Source organism: Falco peregrinus, chromosome 10, assembly GCF_023634155.1.
Source record: "Falco peregrinus isolate bFalPer1 chromosome 10, bFalPer1.pri, whole genome shotgun sequence".
Taxonomy (NCBI): Eukaryota; Metazoa; Chordata; class Aves; order Falconiformes; family Falconidae; genus Falco; species Falco peregrinus.
In genome coordinates, this window is record NC_073730.1 from 34163510 (window position 1) to 34178723 (window position 15214).

The 15214-nt window shown below is 35.9% G+C and overlaps 1 protein-coding gene across 6 annotated transcripts in view; it reads left to right on the top strand.

Annotated features, from left to right (window-relative positions):
- The window catches only part of LRRC7 (leucine rich repeat containing 7), a 183757-nt gene that overhangs the window by 70966 nt on the left and 97577 nt on the right, over positions 1 to 15214 (top strand). For all 6 annotated transcript variants that reach the window (XM_055815783.1, XM_055815784.1, XM_055815785.1 and 3 more), the window contains exons 2-6: positions 2239 to 2441; positions 8249 to 8366; positions 9279 to 9357; positions 10096 to 10185; positions 13159 to 13215. In XM_055815783.1, the coding sequence (XP_055671758.1) occupies positions 2239 to 2441; positions 8249 to 8366; positions 9279 to 9357; positions 10096 to 10185; positions 13159 to 13215 (547 nt within the window). The remainder of the gene's footprint in view (positions 1 to 2238; positions 2442 to 8248; positions 8367 to 9278; positions 9358 to 10095; positions 10186 to 13158; positions 13216 to 15214) is intronic.

Consider the following 15214-nt stretch of genomic DNA (forward strand, 5'->3'; position numbering starts at 1 on the left):
AACAGGGAGCATTTCTGGTTTGGTGGGTCTTGGGCAAGTCTCTACTGGACTTGCTTTGGAACACAGCTTTGGGAATTTTCCTGCCTAAAATAAAAAGTGACAAATACAAAATTATTTGAAGTTTGAGGAAATGATAAAAGTAATTTCCTCCCAAATAAGTTTGGAATTGGCCAATATATTTGAAGTTGAAAAGGCAGTAGCCTTATTTCCAGAGGAAAATTAGGGGCAATCTTAAAATAAACATTTCTTTATCACAGGAAATTTTGAGGGCCGATTAAGAATCCAGATCCAGCCACAGTGTTGTGTATGAAACCTGACTGGAGATCTAGTGTTCCCGGTGTCAGGAATTTAAATGTACAACGTTTACAATCAAAGTTCACAGAGTAAATTTGAGTGGAGTGTAGCATCTTTATTTTTTAGGTGTGTGGCTGTTTGTGTTCTGCAGTGGACTATACCATTGAACTGAAATAAAACTTTTCAGTTTTGTGATTTGTTAGCTTGTAAATGAATTATTTCTTTTTTCATACCTACAAGCGTTCTATTTTTACATTTTCAGAAGTTTATGTACACTATTATGCAGATGTTTTCATTGCATCAGCTGACTGTCATTAAAGATACAACATTACACCCACAAACTTGGCGTCTAGTCAAGCTGAATTACAAAATTACTATACCCTTTTCTCTGTTTTGAGCTTTACCCTTGAGCCAAAATCATCCACATAAAGCCTGTCATTGGCACTGCCAAATGAATAACCAGCTGCACTCTGGTTTCAGTGTCGTTCATTTCAACATCTCAGACTTCTGAGAACATGAATAAACAGTGTTTCTTCTGCTAGTATTTGTGTGCTCATCTCGTTGGGATTACTAGAGGCAGATTAGGTGCTAATAAAATTTAAACAAGGAAATAAAACATTTGAGTATTTTATTACCCTTGAAAATATCAATGTATTACATGATAGGAAAGTCATAGAGATCCATGGATGGAGCATTATGTGATCAATTAAATTATTTTTTTGTCTTACGTTTACTTACATACAATACGAATTATCTCTACTGATATTTTCCATTAATATGTAGTTGCTCTTTCACTGGCACCCTGTGAAAAAGAATCCTGATAAACGTTACTTGGCTTTACTTGGACAAATTTTGTGCATTTTTTTCATAAATGTAACTCAAAACCTTGTTAAATGGTTTAGAGAATGGGAGCTGAAGGTTTAGCCCTTCTTGGCTTTGTGGTAATATTTTTCAGAACAGACTGATTTATCTGTAATCATATTAAAATAACTTCTAAAAATGTCAAAATCTATTCCAGATGTAGAGACTGCTTGACATGTTTTAAATCTGCTTATTGGGTATTCTCTGAATTCAAGAGTAGTAAGTTATTTTTATTCCACTGAAAAATAGTAAGGTACAATTGTGCAAACTGTTACTCATGTGAGTTGGAGGCACTCGTGCAAATTGCATGCGCAAGGAAGATCTGCAGAACTTGGCATCTAGATTAGAAGAAGTTAGGCTGTGGTGGAATTTCCCAGGTGTTTGTTTTACTGCAGTAAAATTAATGGCGTTTCTGCTAAGTCCATTATCTGAGTTTTCAACAGACTTAAGGTAATACAAGAGAAGCAGGAACAACAGGTAAACATACTGGGTTTGGGTTACTTGTGTTCTAGGTTTGTAATAATTAAGTTTACATACCCTTTTCGTTGTTCATATGGTTGAAAAGACAGTGAATATACTGCAACGGTAACTGTGGAAGGCTAAGGAACTCTTGATTTCAGAGAAATCGGGTGTAATGCAACAGCATGTTTGTCAGGGAGAAGCAGAACCAAATGAGACTGATTCACTTCTGTGACTCACAGCCCAAACTGAGCAAGGGACCAAAACACGGAGTACAAATGTCGTTTTGTACTTTGTCTGGTGAACATGTTTCGTACGTGCAGGATTTACACAGTTAATTTCCATCATTAAAGAATGCAACAGTTGTGGATGGTCTTGGCATGTTTCCTTCTGTCCCACTGTAGAACAGATGATGTGTTTAGATTGCTTTCTGTGATTACTCTGGCAGTTCTCACTTTTCCATGTTTTGTAGGAAGGTAGAATAAGAAATCCAGAATGGAGACTACAGATATCCCTCAGGAAAAAATTGTTTTTAATGGACTGCAATCTTGATGATAATTGTAAAAAAATAGTCCCCAAAATGTTGATAGTTTCAGAAAAATGTTTTTTCCCCTTTTCCTTCAGTATGCTGTTTGGAGATGACAACCAAAAGGAAAATTATCGGCCGCTTGGTGCCCTGCCGGTGTTTTCGTGGTGAAGAAGAAATCGTCTCAGTGTTAGATTACTCTCACTGTGGCCTGCAGCAGGTGCCAAAGGAGGTTTTTAACTTTGAACGGACATTAGAGGAGCTTTACCTAGATGCCAATCAAATTGAAGAGCTACCTAAGGTAATCAGTGTTGTGCCTGTAATACAGATGTCAAAGCTGTGTTCTTAAATGTGTATTCGGCATATGCTTCAGTTCTGAAATAGGGCTTGGTCTTGACCAGGAGACCTGCTTGTTCTGGAAAGAGTGGTGGCTTTTAAATCTAGCGATTCAATTACTTTTTTACAATATTTTTTTCCTGCCCTCTCTGAAGAGCCCAAAGAGCTGAACCACCGTTCTTGCAGATGGTGCTGTGTGGGGAGGAGTAGAACCACCTACTTCTCCTTGCTTCACTACACAAGAACAGGGGCAGCCAATGAAGCTTTAAATTGTGAAATTAACAATTGTTCAAAAGAAGTACTCCTTGGACAACAAGTAATTAGTGTGGCATTTGATACCTTGACCAGGAGTACGCTAGCCTGTGGAGCAGGTGATGTCACATTTGGATCCTCTGTAGCACTGCTTTTAAAAGCAAGCTCTTTGTCAGGATAAGTCGTTTATCCTTATGGGAGAAATGCCAGTGCTGACTGGTATTTTTATAACTGCAGATGAGGTCCTGCAATGAGATTACTTAAGTTATCCTTCCTGTGTAAAACTTCTTTTATAGCACCTTTAAATCTGTTCCTCTGCTGATTAATGTTTACTATAAGGAATTAAAAGTTACTGTAACTTAAGTGTTCTGGAAACAAAAGAGGGCAAGGTAGTGGAAAAACCAATTAATAGTAGGTGCTAGCTACATAATGAAGCATGAAGTAATGTAATCCATTCCTTAATTGAATTTTTCTCAACGATAATGAAAGGTGCTTACAAGTCTGTAATTAAACATCGTTCCACTGTAATCCATTCTTCATCATCTCTCAACATACTTCTTACTTACACTGCCTAGAGACTTTATTTAAATTCTATTTACAAATGTAAAAAACGTACTTTTTCCATTACATGGAGATCTTTTATTCGGATATGATGGTTCATTGCTTAAGATTGCTCACTGTAGAAATTCTCTACAGTTGGTAAGACAGGGTAGCTACAATCTTTTGCTTGTCACAGAAAAACGATATGGAGAAACTGCCTTAACTCTCCTGCTACTAGAAAGGACAGCAGAGAAACAGATACTTTTTCTGTCCCCATAAATATGAAATGGATTGTGGTGAAGGCCATTTTACTGCTAATGAATAACTTCAGGACTGTTTCTCATTTAATAATAAGATACTGTTAACCTTGTATGTTTTAATGCTACTGAAGAATATATAAAGTGTCTAATTTAGCTAGGGATTTTTGGTCTGTTTGTTTTGGTTCTCTTGAAAGTATGCATCACCATGGTATTCAAACTAAATTGCAGCGCATATTGGAATATCTCAAATATCTCAGGGCACAGAAGAAGAACAATATGCCATAATTATATATGGAAAAACTGAAAGCCAAAGCTAAGGGGTCCAAAATTCTGGAACTGGGATGAAGGTGGTGGTTGTTAGTAACAGTCACAACTGAAATGTGCATGCTAATGACACCTTTGCATTGTATTGTAGTATCATCTGTTTTGTATTTGTTATTTGTGAAATGAAACAGCAGATAAATACGTACGTTTGAGAGATTTAAATGTATAGGGCACTATTTTTCTCATTTTTCTTTGTTATAAATATTTTGAATCAAATATTACGTATTGAAGAAATTCCTTTTAATTGGTCTTAAGTTTCAGTAAATGCATTGTTTAACATAGTCTTGGCCTTGAATAAGAGAAGATTAATGGCAATGTTAATTTGCTTTCTTTATATCATTCATAATTTTTTGTCGTAAGCCTTTATTTATCGTTACCATAAATTAAAGAGTCCAAATAATTTCTTAATCAAATTTTCTGCCTCAAATACTTTTGGCTGCACATCTCTGAACTTTTTTTTTTGCTATTGAATGAATATTCTAGAAGGGAAAATGCCATTGTTTTCTTAAAATGGCACTATATTACTTTAACTTGATCTACCATAGGCAGAACTTTCCTCCGAAAGTGAAATTGTAATGTGAATTCAAATAACTTCTTCCAGAGGAAATTTGTTTTGTCAGTTTTCTGTTATTTACTAAATGTTACATGCCTCTGAAGTTACAGTAGTCTTTTAAAATTTTCTAGGATCATAACAATTGATCATGTTTAAAAATGTAGTAGAAAAAAAGCACAGGTGAAACTGTGTTAAATCCATATATACCTTAGTTACTTTCACTGCTATATGATACGCTGGAAACCAGCAGATTATTTTGCAGTAAACTGATGTATGAAACTCATTCTGGCTGGGTTTTTAAATATTTTTTACCTTACAGTTGGTGTATCATAATTACTTTTTTTTTCTGCTGTCTTCATTAGAAATGGCTTTCTAGTTCCTAATTTCTGATATTTTTGTTATCTTTTAAGGGTTAATAGGATTGTTATATAACTATTAGTCTCTATTTTCCCCCTAAATCTAGCCAAGTCTTTTATTTGCCTTTGACTTCATTATTATGAGCTGCTGCTGCTGCAAGTATGTCCCTATTTGTATGAGTCAAACGAATCAATGACTAATAAATAGGAGTATCGATTTTGAGGAAGGTGGAGTCACTGGCAATCAGTATCCGGAAAAACATGAATGAGATGAAAATTCTTCCCAGCAGCTTTCCCTTATAAAGTAAAATCTGGACTAATTTTTAATGGACACAGTTAGTTTACTGGATAATGCCTTAGGAAATTCTGTCTCTAACAACAAATTCTAGAAATAGCCACCACTGTGTTTTGCCATCTCATGTGTTGGTAAACTAGGTACCAGTAATTCTAAATATGCTACTGCCATTAGAGGCTACATCTTAATGCTTAATTGTCTCACTGAGAACAAACAATACAACCAATATATAAACAGTGTTGAGGTAATCACTAATGTATAGCTCACATGGATGGGTAGGTATTATAAATTACCTGTAGTTTTCTCCTGCATTGCATTTGCTATGTAAGTTATAGTTTCCATTAAGGGCATTGAATCCTTTTACTAAATCTGCCAATAAGAAATCACATTTCTCTTCTGCAGAGCTGGAAAATGTTATTCCTTTGTAATCCTGACATCGAATTCCCCCAATATGTTAGCCAATCTCTTTCACAGTTATGCCTATGGAAATTAAAGAGCAGAAATTTCATGTTGTTGTTCTCTAGTGGCCCTGGAAGCCAACAACCTCTATTGCTGTGTAGTCAAGAACTTGAAATATGCAGAATAATAGCCCATTGTGGTGACTCAGATCACAGCAGCTATTAGCACCACTTGCTTTCCAGTCTGAAAGGAATAAAAGTAGTGTATGGACGTACAGTATGATGGTTACAACAAAACTGTGATGGCAACACCATAAAGCACTAGCAACTGAGAAAGACACCTTTTGAAAATGCAGTGGGTAAAAATAAATGAGCCATTTTGGGCATACATACCTTTATTCATACACTTGTATTATTTCTGATACAACAGTACATTGTAAAATTACTCCAGAGGGAATATTTTTTTTATTAGGCTTCTTCATTCACCAGTTCAAAAGCCTTGTAGCTGTTCAGATATTGTCAGAACTTTAAGTTCCAAGCCTTTCTTAGCTTTTAAAATATTTCTGCAGGGGAATGGCTGGGAACATGCACTGGGAATTTCATTTTCCAGGTACGGTAGCATAGTATAGTTTGTATATGTACTAAAATTCTGCAGGTTCCCTATGTGGAATGTTATTGTGCTCTACAGCTGCTCTCAGGCAGTGATGTGGCTAGAAATTTCAAGAGCAAACCCCTAGAGCCTATTAATTACATTACTTTCCAGTCTTGTCCAAAATAATGCACTTCCTTAAAAAACAGAGAAAGCGGGCACTCTCAGATGCATTGCAAAGGAATTCCTCATTCTCTGGAGAGAGATTTCCCTTTATTAACATTGTCTGCAAGCAGAAGTGTGTACTTCAAATTGTCTTCCAGGGTGTGCAGTAATTATTCTGGCTGTTCCTGTAAATGAGGTGGGGAAGCACAGGCCCTGAACGGTTCTGCTTGTTCCTGATACCGGGGCTGTGGCAGCGCGTTGTGCTGCTCTGCCTGCCGCTGGCCTCGCTGGTGAGTGGCAGGGAGGGGGCTGCTGTGCAGTCCTGGGAATTAACAAGGGTGTTTCATGAAAGAGGAAATCTGAAAGAAACTCTGAATACAAAGGTATTTTGAAAAGTGGCTTTCGCTAAAAAGGCCCTTTCGTATTTGGTGCCAGTTGATAGTGATTGTGTTGTGGTGCTTTCATTCTGAGCATTTTTTTATTTGTGTGATGCACTCTCAATTTTCTGAAAACAGATTATGCTGAAGAAAAAGCAGAATTTTTCTAAGGGGTTACGATAGAAGGTTTCAGCAGAAAAATGTGGTTTCAAAATGATCTAAAATTTACTTGAAGTACCAGGTCCGCATTTGCACACCACTTGTGTGTTGATTTTCTCCTCTCCAGATACTTGGCTGAATTTTTCGTCTGGGCAATCAAACGATTATGCATTCTCAAATAGCCTGTACATGGGTATACAGATTTTATTTTGATGTAGAAGTCTGAAAGACAGACTACATTCAGTGTAAACATAGCACTAATATTTGAAAAACCTTTCTGAGAAGCCTGCAAAGAAGGTTGTTCTCTGGAACCTGCTGAATCTTGTCCTGGGGTTTGGTGAATTCATATTTGCAGAAAGTTCTGCAGCATTTGGTAATTTATAACTCTTGAAAAGAGTGAAGTTTTTAAAGCCTGCAGCCAGGAAGGGAGTAGTGATAAGCAGGTCTTACCTGCAGTGTGGTGTGACCGGCAGTGCAGAAGTGGTTGGTACTGGGGGCTGGAGGCAGCTGCACTGATGCTGCGCTGTGTGCACAACCCAGAGTTGGTACCACCGAGATGGGTACCATGTGCCACCCTTCGCTGCTACTCTTGGCAGTCACTTTTCCACAGCACTGTCACTGGGGAACATGGAGTGTGGCAAGAAATAAGCCAAGCAATTATATTTCATTCTCCTCTCCCTCGTGCTGGACTTGAAGAAGCTATAAGCTACTCTATCTAAAAAATACACCTGTTTGTTCTTCACGTATGGCACCTCTGACCTTGTTATGCAGTGTACCTAAATGTGAAATTGTGATTCATGATTGCTTTCTCTTAGTGTGGTTGCTTTATAAATTTCTACGTGTGTAAGGTGGTGTATGAGATCGTCATATTTCCTGAGGAAAGCAGCCGTGTTATATAGGTGCTTTCAACGTGATTTATTGATTACTTCAGGTTGAAAGGAGGATTTGTTTTTGCAGTGGAAATTCTGACATTTTATAAAATTTGAATTTGAATTAAAAATTAGAATAGAGTCCTGAATTTGGGCGGGTATTTAAAGAACATATCATTTTGATAACGTCAAAGCATTTTGTTTCTTGAAAATAACAAATTTCTTCTGCATGCAGTCAAAATATTTTTAAATCATCATGAAATTAAAATCAAATATTTTAATTGACCAAAATCCAGAAAAAAATTTCAATTGATATGACAGATATGAAATACCATGTACCTACAAGTTGTTGATCGCAATGAGTTTACAGTTTTTGACAGAAAGCTATTTTTGAGCATTCCTGCTACCAATCAACTCTTTTGGTTATTCTTGTCAACTGTGTATAAGCTGTGTTTGTGATGCTGAGCAGCCTGTAAGAATGTCTTCTCAAGTAATGGCTTTTCAAAATAGTTTTTGATTAATGAATTCTTATGTAGCAAATGTAGTTTTGTGGTATTTGTTGCTTCTGTATATAAATAATGATCCCAAACTGATCTTTTTCCTGAAACACTGTAAAGTGTTTTTTTATGTTACAGCAACTGTTCAACTGTCAAGCTTTACGCAAACTGAGTATACCAGACAATGACCTTTCAAGTCTGCCAACCACTATTGCTAGTTTAGTTAATCTCAAAGAACTTGATATCAGTAAAAACGGTAAGAGATCAAAAGTATAAATATTTTAAAGAATTGTAATGAATATGAAAATAATGAAGTTTTAATTATTTATGAGTAATGAACTTGTGTTCTAGAAAATTTGCTTTTTTTTCTAGATTATGTACTATTTTCCTATCTGGCACTTTTGAGATGTCTGGGTAGCTATCTACCTCATTTACTTTTCTCAGGGGCTGGGGCGGGGGAAAGTTTGCTTTAACGTAGTATGTGGTGATGACTTGTGACCGATAAACATTGGCAATAGGAGTGGGAGACCATTTTTCAGTGCACTTATGAACCACTCCCCTTTCCAAAGTGGCTTTCGACTTACTGGGCTCTCGTGTAGTTTATTTAAGCATATAAGGCTGCAGGTAAATAACTACCAGGATTTATATAGGCAGTGCCTAATTTGCTGATGTGCATTTCCAAATTATGCATTTACATATTTATGTGCCTAAAATCCTTCACGTACCTGTACTTAAGTTTCTTTTGCTTGGAAAATGAGGCTTAGGCACTCTTGAAAAATGTGAAGCATTTCTGATCTGTATATGCCTAGAGACTCTGAGGATTCTATGTATGTTCTCCGGAGAAGAGAGGGAGACAAAGAAGAAAAAGATAAGCAATTCAGAAAGAAATGTAAGGCACAAATATCAGTGCAAATGACATCACTATCTAACTCGAGAAGATTATATAAATCAAGCATTAGCAAAATAGTTTTAGTACAAGGCATATTATCTGTTCTGATGTTTTTATTTTGTGCTTAAGTATCATCTTTTAGACTGTATTACTAAAATCTATGTATCCTTCCTGTTATAGCTTAAATCTGATCTTAAAATGCTAAATGAACTCATTTATGAACAAAACAAGTTCGGTTTTTATGTGTGTATTTCAATATTTTCTTTCAATATTTTTTAGGAATTCAAGACTTCCCAGAAAATATTAAATGTTGTAAGTGTTTAACAATTATTGAAGCCAGTGTCAATCCAGTCTCTAAGTGAGTATCAGTAACTTGTGTTTGCATACCACAAATGCAGAAAACTTACACAAAGTGAACTAAAATTTAAAGGCATTGTATCAAGTCATTTGCAGGATTGATGTAAATTTATTTTTAATTGTTTTAAATCCAGGGTTGATGTATCTACGAAGAGATTTGTGTAACAAATGTGGTGTCTGTCTTTCCACATAGTAAAGAAAGTGTTGGCAAAGCAATCTGATGCAGCCTTTTAAATACAGGGGCAGGTGCTTTGTGTATTTGGGAAGTAAGCCATGCTGCACCCTCACATGCCATAATCTCTTGGTTGGGACTTTGGCAACCCTTATTCCTTCAAAAAGCTTGCAATAATAGTAGCAAAAAAACCCTCTGTGTTGTAATTCCATGATTTATAAAAAGGATTGAAGGAGATCAAAGGATGAAATTTCACTGTTTAATTTAAAAAAAAAAAAAAGAGGGAGAAAGAAAAAAACCACCTTTGGCTTAAAACCCTCAGCTAGGAAGGGAGAAAAGGCTGATGTAACTTGAATGTGCCAGGCATTTGCATATCACGTGGTTATAGCAACATGAAAAATATGAGAATGGGCAAAAATGTTGTCTGTTAATAGTTTGTTCGTCTTGAGAATTTGCGTAGAAAAAGAAGGTGAGAGAGAAAGTGATCTTTCTCTTTCTAAATATACATTGTTATTATTTCCATAGCAACTTTGGTGTGAGCATTAAGCTTTTAACCGTTTTTTTTAGGCTGCCAGATGGCTTCACACAACTTCTAAATTTGACCCAGCTCTATCTAAATGATGCCTTTTTGGAGTTTCTTCCAGCTAACTTTGGAAGGTAAGAATTAGTCATCAAAGCACATTGCTGTCTCATATAAACCCAGTTTAGGTTTTAAGGTACCATTTTAAAGCTGTATTCCTTTTAAAAATGAAATAAAGCAAAACAAAGAAACCAGAGATTTTGGCTTTTCAGCCCTGTTTTGATGAATTATTGTTGTTAGAGAGAATGTTATGTCAGCAAAAATTTTATGATGAAGTGATGCAGTTTGGTGGTTTAGGGAAAAGGTGAGAAGAAATAGAAATTGAAGAAGAGGCTGGTCCTTGATCAAATGTGTTATTAAATTGTGGCAGGGGCAGAAAATAACAATATGGTTGTTGAAAAATGAACAGAAAGAAGAAGTGTTGTGAGTCAGAAGGGAAGAAATGACTGAGCATGGTGGAGTAACCAAAGGAAAAATGTTGAACAAGAGAGAAGGTTCAAAAGATGGCAGAACAGAAAGGATGTAGAATGAGTGTAAAAATAAGTACAGTAGAAACCGAGCCAAAAAGTGTTAGATATGGACAAAGCAGAGGTGAGGGGAAATCAAAGTTAACACAATTTGCCATGGCCATTTAAGAGGGCAGTAGAAGCTGATGGATCCTTAACACTGCACGGGTCTGGCAGAAATGTCAAGTTTATTTCACCTCTGTTGTACTGGTGAGGGAATGGGCAGCTTTTCTGCCCTCAGATTGTCCCAGTGGGCAAATAGCTCAGGAGACAAAGGATTAATAGAGAAAATAGACGGTATTCACTTAGTATTACTTTTTTACTGGTCCATCCAGCTACCCGTATGTGTGTTTTTTGTTTAACTGGGAACATGAACTCAGCACTCCAAAATTAATACTGAGGTGACATAATTTGTGTTGGAAATTATATTGGTATGCTCAGTCACTGAGAAATAGAAAGTGCTGCTTTATCAGCACTCAGTTGATGGGCCTGTCACTGACCCAGATCTGAGTCTGGGCTTTACGCTGGAATACTTTTTAGAAAATCCTAGTTGAAGGAGGAGGAAGAAAAATTGTCATTGTTTGCATTTGAAGAGTGTTTGGAGTATCAGAGTAAATCCTAAGACTGCGTACTTCTGCAGTTTGGACTCAGATGTTATGTTCAAATGTCAAGGAAAAGTAACTGTATGAAATACCCTGCAATTTGTCAGATGTGCAGGGTTTATACTCATTATGCTCTTCCAAAGCCTTGCTGGTACTTTGTCTAATAATCTTTGTCACTCAAGGACATGTCTAGTATTCTAAATCTTTTAGCAGAAAGCACTAACTTTTCTTTTACAAATGCCTATTTTATCTATATGAAATTACAGTAGTTCTTTTATTATTATTTTGCTTCAATATATTATCTATTTTGTATCTTGCATTTACAAATCCTGGTCTTGTTTCTGAAGCTTCCCCCGTTAGCATACAGAGATTGCTCTGGGTTTTTTTGGGGGGTTTTGTTTTGTTTTTTTTAATACTAGCCACACGTAGCTCTTCACCTGTATCCCCCTTATTGCTCTTCTCCATGTTTTAGTGCTTTCTTTTTATCTTCTGGTACATTAATATTCAGTTAGTCTGTTATAGTCTCATTTAGCCATGTGAATAGAGTCAGGAACAGAATCTACCTGAGCATCATGTAAACATCTCTCCACATTTCTCATTCTTTTTACTCCTGGTTAAGCACAACTGCAGGACTTGAAATGTTTTCAGCCTTATTTGGTAGGAAAGAGATAAAATCATAGTCTTCTAGAAGAGCATATTATTGGGAAGCTTGAGGTTCCATGAAACAGAAAACTGGTGTGCTGGATCAAGAACTAAAGCTTTATTTAATTTTTTTCAAATTTTTCTCATAGATACAGACACATGCTTATATTTGTGGCACTAAAGGACCTGGAATGTAGAGACAGAGTAATATTAAGAGCAGTATTAATGAAATTGTTGAAACTCACCATAAAGTTCCTCAATAAAGTTCTTTCACATTTAGAAACTATGTTATCAGCCTAGAAGCTTTAATAATACGATATCTCTGTTTAGAGATGATACAATTACAAATTACCTCTCCGTTTCACATAAGCCTTGAACAATCCTGGGCATGGTCAGCTCGTGCGTTGATTGTACCTCCAAAAACAGTTGATTTGATACCCCAGATTTTCTGTGAGTGGAGTTGTTCAATTTAAGATAAAGAGGAAAGGACCTTGTCCATCCTTCTGATTTTATATCCTTTCCCTTTTTCCTCCCCACATTGATTATATTTTGAGATTAAAGGACCAGCAAAAGGATGACATGAATCAAAATCCTTTTATGTTTATCAAATTACCTTCCTAGGCAATATGGGTAATTGGACAATACTGCCCCAAATTCTGGAACTCTTAAGACATTAGTTTCTTAATTTCTTATCTGATGTATCCTTCCTCTGTCCTATTATTCAAATTCATGAAATTTATTGCTGTGGCTTAAATAATATTGCCAGTTGGAGTTTACACAATGATGCGGAATTGTGAAGTACTATTGTATATAGGTTCTAATTCATGCTAACGCTTAAGAACGTGTCCTACTTCTGTTTAAAATACAGTAAATTAAACAGAGATCTGTTCTGCAGTATTGGTCTGCCTGTCTGGAGTCATAGAATTCAGTGCTCAAAAAATGCAAAAGAAAGTTGTGAACTAAATAGCAGTTGCTTTTTATCCCTCAGTAGGTTTGGCAATGTTTGATAGAGATGAACTTTTTCTATGTTTTCCATGTTTAATAATTAATAAAGATAGTTTAGAATTACTGTGAAAACCTGCTGTATGTCACAGTTCTTCAGAAGCTATCTTTACATGAAGCTATTACATTCTGAATACCATTTGTACCGTATTCAGCCCCACAATAAGTGGACATCTTACTATTGTGCATTAAGTTGACTTTTTCCCCCCTGTTGTTGAAGTCAGTAGTTTCAAATCATTCTTATAGATTCCAGAAATAATTTGTTGAATTAACTAATTATTTTCTATCATATTTCTAGACTTGTCAAATTGCGAATTTTGGAGTTAAGAGAAAATCACTTGAAAACTCTACCAAAGTAAGTGATTGAATATTTACCTAAGTCTCTTCCACCTGAAATCTCCAAAAGTGCAGAACATGTTTATAGTTAGTAATGTAGTGGTGTCATTTCTGTTAAGAGTTATTTTTTCCATGGTTTAAAAAAAATTTACTGAAGGTTTTTAGCAAAATGCAAACATATAATTGAAGATGGAGACATATATTAGTTGACTGTAACTCAATATCCAAAAGCTGTAATGTGACATTTTGAAAGAAGACATGTAAACAAAATTGGAAGACAACATACGAGATAACCCTGCGCAGTGATTATGTGGCAGTATTTTCCTCATGAATAATCAAATGTATTGAAAACATACTCAGTGTAACCTCAGTAGAACAATCTCCCTATATGATCTGTACAGAAGCTAAATGTATTTGATGGTTTACAATACTATTTAGAAACCTGCATCATCAGAATATTGCAGAAATGTCATTTTGGTAGTGTTTCTTGGTACTATTTACCAGAAAAGTAAGTTGCTATAATTTGACTAGCATCTAAATGATATTTTGAAAAAGAAACAGTAAAGAAGTGAAAAAAATCTGTACACTTACAATGGTAAATATAGCAAGCTGCACTGCGTAAAGCAAAGAATATGTTTTTGTATTCAGATCAGCATCATATATTTTCTGCAACAGGGATCCTAACCAATGAAAAAATATTGATGGATTTGGGGATTGTTAGAAATAAGGGTTGTATGTCTCCATTATAAGTGAGACTTAACAGTGGTGGCAATGGATTGTGTGTATTAAATGTTGCTAATACAGAATTGCATATTATTCAGCTCATGTAAAAAGGGCACCTTTTTTAGCAAACGTGCATTTATCAAAATCTCCTACACAGGCATTTTGCCTATAATGGGGTATGGTGACATTTTCACTACTTCCTGTGGGCTTTCATACACAGCACTCTCCTTTTTTAAAGGAAAGCTATGTTTTGTGTTAAAGGCAATATTCTTTATATCAGTTGAAAACACTTTTTTGTATAAACTTTCTATTTCCTGGATTCTGAGTTACATTTAATATTAAGAAATAATGGTAAAAAAGTGTCAATCTGCTACCAAAGTGTTTATCTGCATTTAAAAATTAGACCTGTTCGGGACAGCAGATCTGCAGCCTTTGAGATATGTATTATCGGAAAGGCTATATAGCTGCTGTAGTATATCCGTGTTATCCAGACTATCTCTTAAACATCATTCTATTTTAGAAGGGAATTGCATGGCCTTTGCATGCTTGTTGGAATAAATGGGGGGCATGTGCGCGCTAGGACTGAAGGATCGGAATGCCACAGCAGAATGATTTTGATCAGACAGTAGTTCTATATTTCTAGTCTAATTCTAATCCCACTAAAGTTGATAATAGAGTTGTTACTGAACTCAGTGGGAGCAAGATTGGGATTGTGTGCTGTTGTTATTAATAATTTTTTTATTTATTTCTTTTGTCATACGTGGTGTTTAACAGGCAAATTTTGACAAGTTTGGCAGGTGACTGTTTGATTGCCAAAGATTCATACCTAAGTGTAGTAGCCTCTGGTTTCAGTAGCACTAAGCTTAAGGTGGCTGAGTGTGACTTTTCCCACTGCATGATTCTGACAGTAAGGAGGTTCTTTGATTCTTGTAACCAAGGGAAACATTATTTGTAGGCGTGTTTGTTCTCTGCTCTTTGCTGTAGCAGAAGGCTTTGCTATATACTACCGAGAGAAGCTGGAAATAAAAGGTTTTGCTTAGGCAAATGCTATCCTTAAAACTATGAGATTGAAGGGGCAGCTGTGTCATGAAATGAAGTAAGAGGAAGAAAGTTGACAAGGTCATTTTTGCATCAACTGGGATGAAAATGAGAGATCTGTGCATTTCTGGGCTTCTTCGTCCTCTGCAAGCAAAAAAAAGTGCACAGTGTGATGGAAAGAAATTAACCCATATTACAGAGCATTAATTTAGAGGATATACAGCCTCCTTTCTTGTTAGGGTGAATTTGACCTCTTT